The following is a 14,239-nucleotide window of genomic DNA, read 5'->3' on the forward strand; positions in this document are numbered from 1 at the left end:
GCTATTGTAAAAGCCACATACATAGTAAGAGTTTTACTGTAGCAATGACTGATTACTGTTTCAATAAATGTGAGGTTGTCTTCTCTGGATTGCCTTTACAGATAAGGCCTTCTCGATAAGGCCGAGTATTAAATATCAAACCGGTAGAGGGCAGTAGAAAAAAGTGCCATGGTTTGGAGCGTCGACGAGTTGACGTGTTTTGACCAGCTGACAACGACAGCATTTTCACAGTGGAGCTAGCTAGCAATGTAAACAATCATTCTGCAACTCACAGGCACCGGAGTCTGTGTATTGATGTGATTTGAATGTAACTGAAGGAGTGGGACGGTTGTTTGATTTTTGTTGTTGTTTTATGTCGCCCCCCCTTCCTGAAATTGAAATATTTTTGATTTCAATGCCCTGTACAGTAGGTGGCGGCAATACACCAATAGGTGTAGTCGGTCAATACAACTTTGAAGAAGAAGAATCAAATTCAGCAGTATGTATACTTGAATGACGGTAAATATTTGTCTAAATATACACATTTCTGAGAAGTATAGAAGATGGGCTGAGTTTAAAAAAAAAAGCTTGCTAGATAGCAGCAAGTCAGCTCAACATATCTCCGATGTAGTACTGTACTAGCTAGCTGCAACAGCCATTATTGTAGACGTCCCTGTTTCACTTCAGTCTGGTCAGATATAGGCATTGCTTTTGTAGCTAAATTTGAATGATATAGACCGTCTTCCTCTATATATGTTCTAGTTCACTTTGCAGCAGTGAAGGGGTCCACAGCAACTTTGATGCAACTGTGAACATCATCATGGCTTCGAGCTTCGCCCTACCGAAACTGGCTGATTTCATTCTCACTGAGAGGCTGGGCAGTGGCACCTATGCGACAGTTTACAAAGCCTACAGAAAGGTACTCCATTCGTTGCAGACCGAGTTAGCTAGCTACTAGCTAGCCTATAAGCACAACTACTTGCATAAACAACACAAGTAAACAGTAGCAACTTCCCTAATAGAAATGAGAGTTTTGAGACTGGCTCTGTAGCCTGACATCCAAACTGATGTCATGTCCCAGACTAGAGCATTGTTCAGACTACTGGATCTGTGTGTACAGGGGGACACCAGGGAGGTGGTGGCAGTGAAGGTGGTTGGGAAGAAGAGTCTGAACAAGGTGTCTATGGAGAACCTGCTGACTGAGATAGAGATCCTGAAAACTGTTCGCCACCCTCACATTGTTCAGCTGAAGGACTTCCAGGTTTACAATCAGTTTAATATTTAATCAGCCCATCCCCACTCATATAAGTACATTTCATACAGGCTATCCTGACTCCCACATTGCTTGCCAGACAAGAGAGCACAACTGATCTGGGACTCGGCAGGCTACATTTCATATCCTTGTCTGAGTGAATTGAGTCTAATCCTGTTCTCTGTCAGTGGGACAGTGAGAACATCTATCTGATCCTGGAGTGGTGTTCTGGTGGGGACCTGTCCCGTTTCATCCACAGTAGGCGCCTGCTACCTGAGAGGGTGGCTCGGCTCTTCCTGCAGCAGATAGGTGAGTCACACCAGAGTCAGTGGTGCTTTAGGTATAAGTAACCTACATTATTTAGAGCACTATTTAATGATGTTGAGCAGTTCTCTCTCTCCCCACTTTCTCTATCTCTCTCTCTCCCACTATCTCTCTTTCTCTCTCTCCCACTGAAATCAATTAAATTCAGAATACTTTATTGACGTGGCAAGTTATATTACTTACATTGTCAAAGTATACATATAACAAAAAATGGTGGGACCAACAGCAATAAGGCACTCTCTCTCTCTTCTCTTGCTACATGTCTGAAAACAGCCTGCGCTCTTCAGTTTCTCCATAATCATAACATCTCCCATCTGGACCTGAAACCCCAGAACATTCTGCTCAATGGTTCTGTCCTTAAACTAGCAGGTACAGCACACTGGCAAGTGCCACAATCACACTTACATACAGTATTCCTTATGGTCACATTTCTATCTTTATGAATCTCTTGCATTTCAGCACCATGGGACTGTGATATGAATCATAGCTGCGAAATCATAGCAGTGCCAATATGCCAGAGGTTATTGGTGGCACTGTCTCTGCGCTATTCAGTTGTGACATTTAAAATGATGGAATGCAACAGTTGCACCACAAAATTATGCATTAGAGGATTTTGTAATGCTGCTCCAAGTATTACGAGGTGTATCACAGTCTTGACTGAGACTAGTCTAGTGCACTTTGCACTAAAACATTTTTGCCCTATGCTGTTGTCAGATTTTGGCTTTGCGAGTTACATGTCTCCGTGGGATGAGCAGAGTGCTCTGAGGGGCTCTCCTCTCTACATGGCCCCTGAGATGGTGTGTCGACGGCAGTATGACTCCAGGGTCGACCTCTGGTCTGTGGGAGTCATCCTATATGGTAAGATTAAATAGAACACTGTCCCCTCAAGAACACTCTATGCTCTCTTAAGCACAAACCAGACATTTCAGTGACATCAAACTACAACGTTACCGCTTTGAATGCCAAAGATGGTTTAAGTTTATATTGCTTTCTCACTTATTCTTATCATGTATTTGTTGTTCTTACTTCTGTATGTAGAGACACTATTTGGCCTGGCACCATTTGCCTCCAGATCCTATGCTGAACTGGAGGAGAAGATCCGCAGTGACAAGCCCATCGAGGTAAGCTCTGTTACATCTATCTTAGGAAATGTGTGGTAGCAATGATTGTTCATTCTGTGACTGCTGTTAGAGGAATCATTATTTCCCCTGTGAGTATATTTGCCACCACAGGGTGGCACACTTGCCCAATGAACCTTATCTCGCAGTGCTTTCTTATTGGAAGGGACACTCCTGTGCTGGAGTGGGTTCTACATTCTCCTCCTCAATCCAGTGGTCAGGACAGAGTGTAATTAGTTGGAAGATAGATATAATTTATTTGACAATTTTAAAAATATAATTCCAGCCACAAGTGGATACTGTATTTAAAATCATCAAGGATAACACAACGTACGTGTTACAACTTATAAAAACATTGTGGTTCTCTGGTTGTGTTGTGTGTCTCAGCTGCCTGCAGGGGCCAGAGTGTCCAGGAACTGCAGGGACTTACTGCTGCGGCTGCTGGACAGGGACCCTGACACCCGCCTCACCTTCACTCAGTTCTTCTCCCACCCCTGGGTGGACCTCGAGCACATGCCCAATGCAGAGAGCCTGGGGAAAGCGGTGTGTGTGTGTGTGTTCGGGTGCATGCGGGTGTGTGAGAGACAGCTAGATGTGTTGGTGTGACTCGCTGTCTCCTCTTGCAGAAGGATCTGGTCCTGAAAGCTGTTCAGAAGGACCAGGAGGGGGATAGATCAGCTGCTCTGTCTCTGTACTGCAGCGCACTGGAGCACTTTGTCCCTGCCATTCACTGTAAGAGCAGCATGCACAGCCCCTTCCTGCCACAATCACAACTTCTCTCAGGTCTCTCATCTATATAATGTCTAATTCCGTACCACAGTCCAACATCAACTGAAACGTGATACAAGCTCACAGAACTGGAGATGACATAATCAGAACACTATTGGTAACTGTCTAAGAAATGTATCTTCTCTCCCCTTTCCAGATGAGACAGACAGACTGCGTAAAGATGCCCTCAGGCAAAAGGTACAGAGTACATAAGTATATTTGGTCTATTGTATTTTCATACCCCAAAGGCTAGACCGAAATTATTTGAATAACATATGGCATGGATGAAAAACACATGCTATGGATGACATCATAGAATGAAGTGAATGACAGCGATATAAACCCCTCCTGCAGGTTAGTCAGTACGTGTCCAGGGCAGAGGAGCTGAAAGCTCTGGTGTCTGCAGACAACAGCCTCTGCTTTGAGCAGTTCAAGTCCACCAGAGACATCCTGAGAGGTAATACAGCTAACTTTACCCGCTGTACATCATAAATACCATATTTCATGACCCTTATATAGAGGACCTAATTTAAACCCTACTTTATTTGAAGGGAACCTTCTTAAGGACTTGATAACACAGTCATAAGACTCAGAAGGAGCACATTATCAAGTGTAACTGGGTATTGAAAAGTACCTAAAGGCGGTGTTCTGAGAAGGCCTCAAGTCCAACCCTTACTCTCTCTCTCTTTCTTTCTTTCTCTCTCTCTTTCTCTCTCTTTCTCTCTCTCTCTCTCTCTCTCTCTCTCTCTCTCTCTCTCTCTCTCTCTCTCTCTCTCTCTCTCTCTCTCTCTCTCTCTCTCTCTCTCTCTCTCTCTCTCTCTCTCTCTCTCTCTCTCTGTCCCCTTCTCAGAGATGTCCCGGGACCAGCCACGGGTGCTGGCTGCTCTGGAGCTGGCATCTACAGCCATCGCCATGGTAAACTGAGGGGACTGGGTACCATGAGCAGGGCAGGGCATGATGATGGAGCTCTGGGGAGACTACCAGAGAGGAGTGAGAGAGCTGGGAGGGTGGTAGTGGCTTGTAGATGCTGTCTACAGCAGGATGGATTGAAGGCTAGCGCTACAGTGAAGGCTGTAGTTATGGGATCTGGGGGCTTTCTTGAGAGTGGACTACTATACCATAGTGGGACGTCTTTCCTTTTCATAACACACTTGTATTCCATTCCAGGAGGAGAATGGGATAGAAGACCATGATACACTGGCTCTGTACCAGCAGAGTCTGGGAGAACTACTGCTAGCCCTGGCAGGTAAGGTCTGCTCACTGAAAATCCCACATAGACTATATTAGTCCTTTAGATGGGGAAAACAATGAGTCAGTCATCTATGCCACATACAGCGTCTGCTGCATGGACTCTAATAAACACAGGTGTGATTTTACAACAATGCGGGGAGTCCGGGAGTAACACAGTAATTCAATCTCCAGAATTAAGAGGCTATTACATCAGAGACCGCAGCAGAGCCTGCCCTGAGTGTCTGCTGTGTCTCCAGCCCTCAGTTTTGGCTGGCTGTTATTGTTATTAAAGAGAGACGGTGGCAGTGGTGGCCCATAATGGTCTCCTCTCCTCGGCGCTCTGGCTGTCTCTGCTCTGGCTCAGTGTCTGTATGTGGACTAGACTCCTCTAGGCTGTGGCCTGGTCTCTATTAGCCCTGACTCCACATGACCTCATCTGGGAGATGGTTCTAATGGCGGAGGGAGGCGAGGCAGGCAGGCGGGATGGGGATGATGATGCTGGTGGAGCTGGAGCCAGATGTGGCTTTGAGCTGTGGATGAGACCTGGTGCCAGCGCCCTGTGTGTGGTATAGAGCCGCTCGCTGCCATCTGGTTCCCATTGAGAGCCCAACAGTTAATTTCTCAATGTTATTACACACTGGAAACAAATAAAAACTATTATCTGTCTTAATAGAGAAGAGACGGCTTGAGTCGTTAAATCATCATGATGGATCAGAGGGAACGGGACCGTGGCACGTCAGCGAGACCAGGGGGATTGTGGGAGAAAACATTGTCCCTTTTGTCTCGCTATAGCCTTTGGTTGATTACGTTCCCTTCCCAGAATGCCTTGCTGCTGGAGAACTGGTCCCCTCCTCCTCAGGCAGGCTAATTGAAGAAAGGCTGCTTCAGTTTCAAGGGTTCCCCCTGAGCCTCAGTGGGCTATCACAACCAAACTGGCTCGGTAAATTACCCTCTCTTGTGCAAACATGGTGATTGGGAGAGCAGTGATCCATCTCTTTCTATTCTCTCCACCCTCCCTCCTTCCTTCTCTTTCTCCTCCCCCTCTATGTCTGTCTTCCAGCTGAAGCCCAGGGGCGCCGGAGAGAGTTGCTCCACGGTGAGGTGAGTTACTGGCGGTGAGGTGGGTGAGAGGGTTGAGGTGAGAATTTGAGGTGAGTTACTGGGGGTGAGGTGGATGAGAGGGTTTAGGTGAGAATGTGGGGTGAGGAGGCACCTGGTTCAGTGCTCACCGTAACAGCACATAGAGCACCTGAAGACATACACTCACACACAGGTCTCTGAGACCAAACAAGCACAGCTATATCTGGGACACAACACCAAGGAGCATTCTCTGGTAGTCACGTGAGTGTTTCCCTGAATAAAAGCTACGAACGTAATAGATGAGTGACACTGCAGTTTGGTGTACATATATCACCCATATACCAGCTAATTCTAGGGCTACGATACCTCCTTTGCCAATTGGCCTGGACCCTTTATTGTCAACACGGAGCCCCGCCGATCTATCACGACTGGACTGTCGACGCGATCGCCCGATGTGGTCTCAACTGGCTATTCTGTTACATGTCGCCACTAGCCCCAGCCCGCTAGCTTTTCTGAACGCTACGCTGTGTCCCCTACTCGCCTAGTATAGTAGTGACTACCGAACTGCACCCTGACTCACCTATTGCTGCTCTTTTGACCCTATGATCACTCGGCTACACAGCTGATGCCCCCTGGACTGTTTCAATAACACGGTACCTCATTTTGTTTACCTCTCGGCCCCAGCCTCGAACTCAGGTCCTGTATGTACCTAACTGACCCGCTCTTCCCATTCATCGCCATTTACCCGTTGTTGTCTTAGCTCTCTTGATCAACACCTGTGATTGCTTTATGCCTCTCTCTAATGTCAATATGCCTTGTCTACTGCTGTCTTGGCTAGTTCTTACTGTTTTTATTTCACTGTAGAGCCCTCAATCCCGCTCAAAATGCCTTAGATAACTCCTTTGTCCCACCCCCATACATGCAGAGACCTCACCTGGCTTAACTGGTGCCTCCAGAGACGAAACCTCTCTTATCGTCACTCAACACCTAGGTTTACCTCCACTGTACTCACATCCTACCATATCCTTGTCTGTACATTATACCTTGAATCTATTCTACAACGCCCAGAAATCTGATCCTTTTATTCTCTGTCCCCAACGCACTAGACGACCAGTTCTTATAGCCTTTAGCTGTACCCTTATCCTACTCCTCATCTGTTCCTCTGGTGATGTAGAGGTTAACCCAGGCCCTGTAGCCCCCAGTTCCACCCCTATTCCCCAGGCGCTATCATTTGTTGACTTGTGTAACCGTAAAAGCCTTGGTTTCATGCATGTTTTCATCAGAAGCCTACTCCCTAAGTTTGTTTTTTGCACTGCTTTAGCACACTCCGCCAACCCTGATGTCCTAGCCGTGTCTGAATCCTGGTTTAGGAAGGCCACCAAAATTATGACATTTCCATCCCCAACTATAACATTTTCCGCCAAGATAAAACTGCCAAAGGGGGTGGAGTTAGCCTGCAGAGTTATGTCATGCTATCCAGGTCTGTGGCCAATCAGTTCGAGCTTCTACTTTTAAAAATCCACCTTTCCAGAATTAAGTCTCTCACTTTTACCGCTTGTACAGACCCCCCTCATCCCCCAGCTGTGCCCTGGACACCATATGTGAATGAATTGCCCCCCATTTATCTTCAGAGTTTGTACTGTTAGGTGACCTAAACTGGGATATGCTTAACACCCCAGCCATCCTACAATCTATGCTAGATGCCCTCAATCTCACACAAATTATTATGGAACCTACCAGGTACAACCCTAAATCCGTAAACACGGGCACCCTCATAGATATCATCCTGACCAACCTGCCCTCTAAATACACCTCTGCTGTCTTCAACCAGGTTCTCAGTGATCATTGCCGGCGTCCATAATGGGTCTGCGGTCAAACGACAACCCCTCATCATTGTCAAACGCTCCCTAAAACACTTCAGCGAGCAGGCCTTTCTAATTCGCCTGGCCTGGGTATCCTGGAAGGATATTGACCTCATCCCGTCAGTAGAGGATGCCTGGTTATTCTTTAGTGCTTATTCTTTAGTGCTTTCCTCAACATCTTAAATAAGCATGCCCCATTCAATAAATGTAGAACTAAGAATAGATATAGCCCTTGGTTCACTCCAGACCTGACTGCCCTCGACCAGCACAAAACATCCTGTGGCGTACTCCATTAGCATTGAATAGCCCCCGCGATTGCAACTTTTCAGGGAAGTTAGGAACCAATATACACAGGCAGTTAGGAAAGCAAAGGCTAGCTTTTTCAAACAGAAATTTGCATCCTGTAGCACAAACTCCAAAAAGTTCTGCGACACTGTAAAGTCAATGGAGAATAAGAGCACCTCCTCCCAGCTGCCCACTGCACTGAGGCTAGGAAACACTATCACCACCGATAAATCTGCAATAATCAAGAATTTCAATAAGCATTTTTCTTCGGCTGGCCATGCCTTCCACCTGGCCACCCCTACCCTGGTCAACAGCTCTGCATCCCCCCACAGCAACTTGCCCAAGCCTCCCCCATTTCCCTTTCACCCAAATCCAGATAGCTGATGTTCTGAAAGAGCTGCAAAATCTGGACCCCTACAAATCAGCTGGGCTAGACAATCTGGACCCTCTCTTTCTAAAATTATCCGCCGCAGTTGTTGCAAACCCTATTACTAGCCTGTTCAACCTCTCTTTCATATTGTCTGAGATCCCCAAAGATTGGAAAGCTGCCGCGGTCATCCCCCTCTTTTAAGGGGGAGACACTCTAGACCCAAACTGTTACAGACCTATAAGGGGCGGCAGGTAGCCTAGTGGTTAGAGCGTTGGACTAGCAACCGAAAGGTTGCAAGAACGAATCCCGAGCTGACAAGGTAAAAATCTGTTGTTCTGCCCCTGAACAAGGCAGTTAACCCACTGTTCCTAGGCCGTCATTGAAAATAAGAATTTGTTCTTAACTGACTTGCCTAGTTAAATAAAGGTAAAATAAAAATAATCTATCCTACCCTGCCTTTCTAAAGTCTTCGAAAGCCAAGTTAACAAACAGATCACTGAACATTTCGAATCCCACCATACCTTGTCCACTATGCAATCTGGTTTCCGAGCTGGTCAAGGGTGCACCTCAGCCACGTTCAAGGTCCTAAACGATATCATAACCGCCATCGGTTACTGTGCAGCCGCCTTCATCAACCTAGCCAAGGCTTTCGACTCTGTCAATCACCATATTCTTATCGGCAGACTCAACCGCCTTGGTTTCTCAAATGACTGCCTCGCCAGGTTCACCAACTTCTTCTCAGATAGAGCAGTGTGTCAAATCGGAGGGCCTGTTGTCCGGACCTCTGGCAGTCTCCATGAGGGTGCCACAGGGTTCAATTCTCGGCTGACTCTTTTCTCTGTATACATCAGTGATGTCGCTCTTGCTGCGGGTGATTCTCTGATCCACCTCTATGCAGATGACACCATTCTGTATACTTCTTGCCCTTCTTTGGACACTGTGTTAACAAACATCCAGACGAGCTTCAATGCCATACAACACTCCTTCCGTGGCCTCCAACTGCTCTTAAATGCAAGTAAAACTAAATGCATGCTCATCTAGCATCACTACTCTGGACGGTTCTGACTGAGAATATGTGGACAACTACAAATACTTAGGTGTCTATTTAGACTATAAACTCTCCTTCTAGACTCACATTAAGCATCTCAATCCAAAATTAAATCTAGAATCAGCTTCCTATTTCGCAACAAAGTATCCTTTACTCATGCTGCCAAACATAACCTCGTAAAACTGACTATCCTACCGATCCTTGACTTCGGCGATGTCATTTACAAAATAGCCTCCAACACTCTACTCAGCAAATTGGATGCAGTCTATCACAGTGCCACCCGTTTTGTCACCAGTGCCCCATATACTACCCACCACTGCGACCTGTATGCTCTCGTTGGCTGGCCCTCGCTTCATATTCGTCGCCAAACCCACTGGCTCCAGGTCATCTATAAGTCTTTGCTAGGTAAAGCCCCGCCGTATCTCAGCTCACTGGTCACCATAGCAGCACCCATCCATAGCACGCGCTCCAGCAGGTATATTTCACTGGTCATCCCCTAAGCCAACTCCTCCTTTGGCCACCTTTCCTTCCAGTTCTCTGCTGCCAATGACTGGAGCAAATTGCAAAAATCTCTGAAGCTGGAGACCTATATCTCCCTCATTAAGCATCAGCTGTCAGAGCAGCTTACAGATCATTGCACCTGTACATAGCCAATCTGTAAATAGCCCACCCAACTACCTCATCCCCATATTGTTATTTTTTTTCTCCTTTGCACCCCAGTATCTCTACTTGCACATTCATCTTCTGCACATCTATCACTCCAGTGTTTTAATTTCTAAATTGTAATTATTTCGGCACTATGGCCTATTTATTGCCTTACCTCCCTAATCTTACTATATTTGCGCACACTGTAAATTAACTTTTCTATTGTGTTATTGACTGTACGTTTGTTTATTCCATGTGTTACTCTGTGTTGTTTGTGTCGCACTGCTTTGCTTTATCTTGGCCAAGTCGCAGTTGTAAATGAGAACTTGTTCTCAACTGGCCTACCTGGTTAAATAAAGGTGAAATAAAAAAATCTATAAAAATATCAGTCATATGACACTATAATGGTATCCACTGCACTAGCAATGGTCAGGTGAAATAGCTAAGCCTCGACCTTGACATTTAGTTGGAGAGGTATACTCTTACAACAGTCAATTAGTTTGACTGTATTAATATTCAGTGGTAAAGGAAAGTTATTATTTTGTGTTTTGAGCATTTGTTTTGCAAGCAACCAGGTCAACAACACACAACAATGTTTCAACAACAAACCCCAGAGGGAGAGAGATTTAAAGCTGGGCTCATAGACCTCCCTATTTGAAGTTTTATGGGCGCTTGGCTTAAGTAAATTCAGATGCGGCTGTAATAATCGAATGCTGGGGCGGACTGCAGATCGAAAGCATGTGTGTGAGAACACAAAGAGCCCCGACTGCAGCTAGGAATGGTCTCCATGTGTGTTGGTTCATCTCTTGAACACAGTTCAGCCTTTCTTAACTCAGGGCTGTAATTCCCAGTTCAATATGCCTGGGCTTATCATATAAGAACACCAGCCTTGATCTAGTTGGAAGGTTAATACATTTATATTACAGCTGTAATCTTACTTTGGGTGTGATTTGATAGTATTACAGCCTTGGTGCTGGTTATTCTACCACAAGATCTGTCTTTTAAAGGGTCATTATAGGAAGCCATCCACCTTGGTCTACCCTCATCATCACCAGACATTATAGATAAGAGAATGTGGATGACTTTGGATGCATTACATACTAAACACCACCTCTCACTTTGCAGATCAAGAGCCTAATGACCAGAGCTGAATACCTCAAAGAACAGATCAAGGTAGGAATAGCGATGACTTGACTTTAGATATTAGTAGATGCAAACATTTTGGCCCATGATTTTGAGTCGTATCATCTTTTTGTGTCTTTCAGATGCTAGAGACCCAAAAAGACGTGTCAATAGATAGAGAGCCTCTATCAGAATCTGTGAGAAGTTGTGAGTATTCCTGTGAGGGTAGCATGGTATTCACATTTCCCATTAGATATTGTGTACGTGCTGGTGTAGGGGTATGTGTCACAGAATGTCCCAGCAGAGGGGCTTGCAGCTAAGCAGACTGGTCATTTACTTAACCAGGGGTTAAGTGAGAAGCTGTAATGAAATTTCCCTTCAGTTGAGGTTTTTCCACTAGTAAAATACAAGCTGTTGTCTTACCATGCTGGCCTCCCCGTAGGAGCATCTGGATCTTTGATTTCAGCTCAGTCCTGCACAGCGCTGGGCTGCTCTGCCCTCTGACCTATCAAACCCACCTTGTGAAAGTGAGACTTGGTTATAACCAAGGAGAATACCCCCCCCAGTCACAACACACACACACGCACAACACACACACACACGCACAACACACACACTAGCTGCGAGGGAGGGAGTTAGTTGATATATAGTAGAGCCAGACAATATCCTGTTTCGGGTTAGAAATTCCAGAGGAATTATGTGCGAAGGGGGTTCAATGAATTTGGAACAGATTCAGGTTTCATAAACATGGCTTGTTACGTTGCTGTTATTTTAACACATTGCGGCCACAGTCAGCCATGTCATGTTGGCAGCTCTCCAGCTGGAGGGGTCACAGCAACGCCCAAGACTGTCTGGCTGGTGACCTTAAACTACTACTACGCTAACTACAAACAAAGCAGTAAAGTCTAGGCCTAATGCTCTCAATCTGTATCCTAAATGCCACCCTATTCCATACATAGTTCAGCCCGGTCAAAAGTAGTGAGCTATGTGGGAGTAGGGTGCCATTTGGTACACAGCCTCAGTCTCTGAGCTTGTCCCATAATACAGGACAGTAATACAGCCATTATACCTTTTTATTGCCATGTGTATTGAATATATTGGAAATCTTAATTACTCAACAGAAATCTACTCACAGATCAGTACTGAGGTAAGCCATGTCTATATGATGATAATGCAGTCTCTAACACATCTGTCTGTCGATGCTCACCTCCTTAGCATGCTGTGTGCAGTGAGCCAGCCTGGCAGTAGGAACCAGAGAGAGGGTCCATCGTGCCTGCGGAGCCCCAGACCCCCTGCACCTCTACGGGTCAGGCTAAGGAATTCCTCAGGCCTCTGAGACCATGGCCTCGGTAGTCTTGCGTCACCATACTCGTAAGTCTCAATCATCGCACGGCTGTTGTTTCCCAACAAAAGTGAGAAAGCCTGGAAATGGAGGCTATGGCGTCAGAGACAATCTACCCTGTTATTACTCTGCCTGGACTTCAACTAGCAGCTTGTCAGCCTTGCATCCCCCTCACCAACACAACACAGAAGACTGTCACAGTCTCCAGTCACTGCTCAGCCTCAAAGCCCTCCTGCCTAACCATTCATATGGAAAGGCTGCTAATACTGTACTGTCATGATGAACTAGTGCTGTATCATGTTGTTGTGTTATGTTGCAGGATGAATAAGGGTAATGATGAGCCTCAAATGCTTGTAGTTGCAAAAGAGATGGCGACCCAGAATGACTACCCAGCATAGCAAGTTTGTCGTCTGTAACTGAAGGGAGTTATCGAAATGAATGAATATTTGGGAAAGCCCTTCTGTCGCCACACACACACACACACACACACACACACACACACACACACACAAAATCCCTTTTCTGTGGCCTGACCACAGCCTCACCACGCTCCCTCTGCTGATGGAGCAGCCTCTACCACTATGAGAGGAAAACTGGAGAGGTGCGGCTGCTGCCTTATTTACTCTGTAGACTTTCATTTACTTTTGGGTTGGCACCGGTCAGGATGAAGGCATACAGTAGCAACTGTGAAGTCAAGGTGTGCGTCACAACTCAGCCTGCTTTAGTAGCCTGCCAAAAGGTTGGACATTTGGTGACAGGTTAACCGTTATTGTTGTTGTGGGTCTTTTCTGTTTGTTTTCAGTGAGCCAGGTTGTGTGCATGAATCTACTTTCAAGGGAACTTTAGTATTTGTGAATATGCTGTATCATAGCCTCCTGTCTGCTGTTTAATCAGGAAATGGAATGGTGTAACTGAAAAGGAAGAAATGTGTGTCGAATTGAGAACTGACAATTGTGTATTGTTTTTGTTGAAACATTTTGTATGGGTATGATTTTATAAATTATTTATTACCGTAAAAGGCTGATTCAATTGAATTAAAATGGCTATGTAATGTGTTGTCATGGCCTGTATTCATTGTGTTTTGAGATAAAGCCCAAGATTGAGTAAATTAAAATAGAGTGCCTTTGGAAAGTATTCAGACCCCTTGACTTTTTCCACATTTTGTTACCTTACAGCCTTATTCTAAAATTGATTAAATAAATTAACATCCTCAGCAATCTACACACAATACCCCATAATGACAAAGCGAAAACAGGTTTTTAGGAATTTTTGCACTCATTAACAAAAAAAACAGATACCTTATTACATATGTATTCAGACCCTTTGCTATGAGACTCAATTGAGCTCAGGTGCATCCTGTTTCCATTGATCATTTTTGAGGTGTTTCTACAACTTGATTGGAGTCCACCTGTGGTAAATTCAATTGATTGGACATTATTTGGAAAGGCATACGCCTGTTTATGTAAGGTCCCACAGTTGACGTTGCATGTCAGAGCAAAAACCAAGGCATGAGGTCGAAGGACTTCATAGAGCTCCGAGACAAGGTGTGTCGAGGCACAGATCTGAGGAACGGTACCAAAACAAATCTGCAGCATTGAAGATCCCCAAGAACACAATGGCAGAAGTTTGGAACCACCAAGACTTCCTAGAGCTGGCCCCCCGGACAAACTGAGCAATTGGGGGAGAAGGGCCTTGGTCAGGGAGGTGACCAAGAACCCGATGGTCACAATGACAGAGCACTAGAGTTCCTCTGTGGAGATGAGAGAACCTTTCAGAAGGACAACCATCTCTACAGCACTTCACCAATCAGGCCT

At 45.5% G+C, this 14,239-nt stretch overlaps 1 protein-coding gene across 4 annotated transcripts; it reads left to right on the forward strand.

Moving 5' to 3' along the window:
- Window positions 1-116: 116 nt before the first annotated feature.
- LOC115167057 (serine/threonine-protein kinase ULK3) lies at window positions 117-13,559 on the forward strand. 4 transcript variants are annotated; one of them, XM_029721100.1, is made up of 18 exons: window positions 119-248; window positions 408-498; window positions 742-898; window positions 1,100-1,240; window positions 1,420-1,540; window positions 1,829-1,924; window positions 2,270-2,413; window positions 2,594-2,676; window positions 3,061-3,216; window positions 3,300-3,405; window positions 3,599-3,639; window positions 3,796-3,898; window positions 4,292-4,356; window positions 4,609-4,687; window positions 5,732-5,772; window positions 11,087-11,134; window positions 11,227-11,290; window positions 12,299-13,559. In XM_029721100.1, the coding sequence occupies exons 3-18, from the start codon at window positions 800-802 to the stop codon at window positions 12,313-12,315; spliced, it is 1,404 nt and encodes a 467-aa protein (XP_029576960.1). In that variant the 5' UTR covers window positions 119-248; window positions 408-498; window positions 742-799; the 3' UTR covers window positions 12,316-13,559. The 4 variants fall into 4 exon arrangements, with proteins under 4 accessions (XP_029576962.1, XP_029576961.1, XP_029576960.1 ...); XM_029721101.1 differs by having other exon boundaries at window positions 118-478; XM_029721099.1 differs by having other exon boundaries at window positions 119-498.
- The last annotated feature ends 680 nt before the right edge of the window (window positions 13,560-14,239 follow it).

Source organism: Salmo trutta, chromosome 29 (genome assembly GCF_901001165.1).
Source record: "Salmo trutta chromosome 29, fSalTru1.1, whole genome shotgun sequence".
In the NCBI taxonomy this organism is placed as follows: Eukaryota; Metazoa; Chordata; class Actinopteri; order Salmoniformes; family Salmonidae; genus Salmo; species Salmo trutta.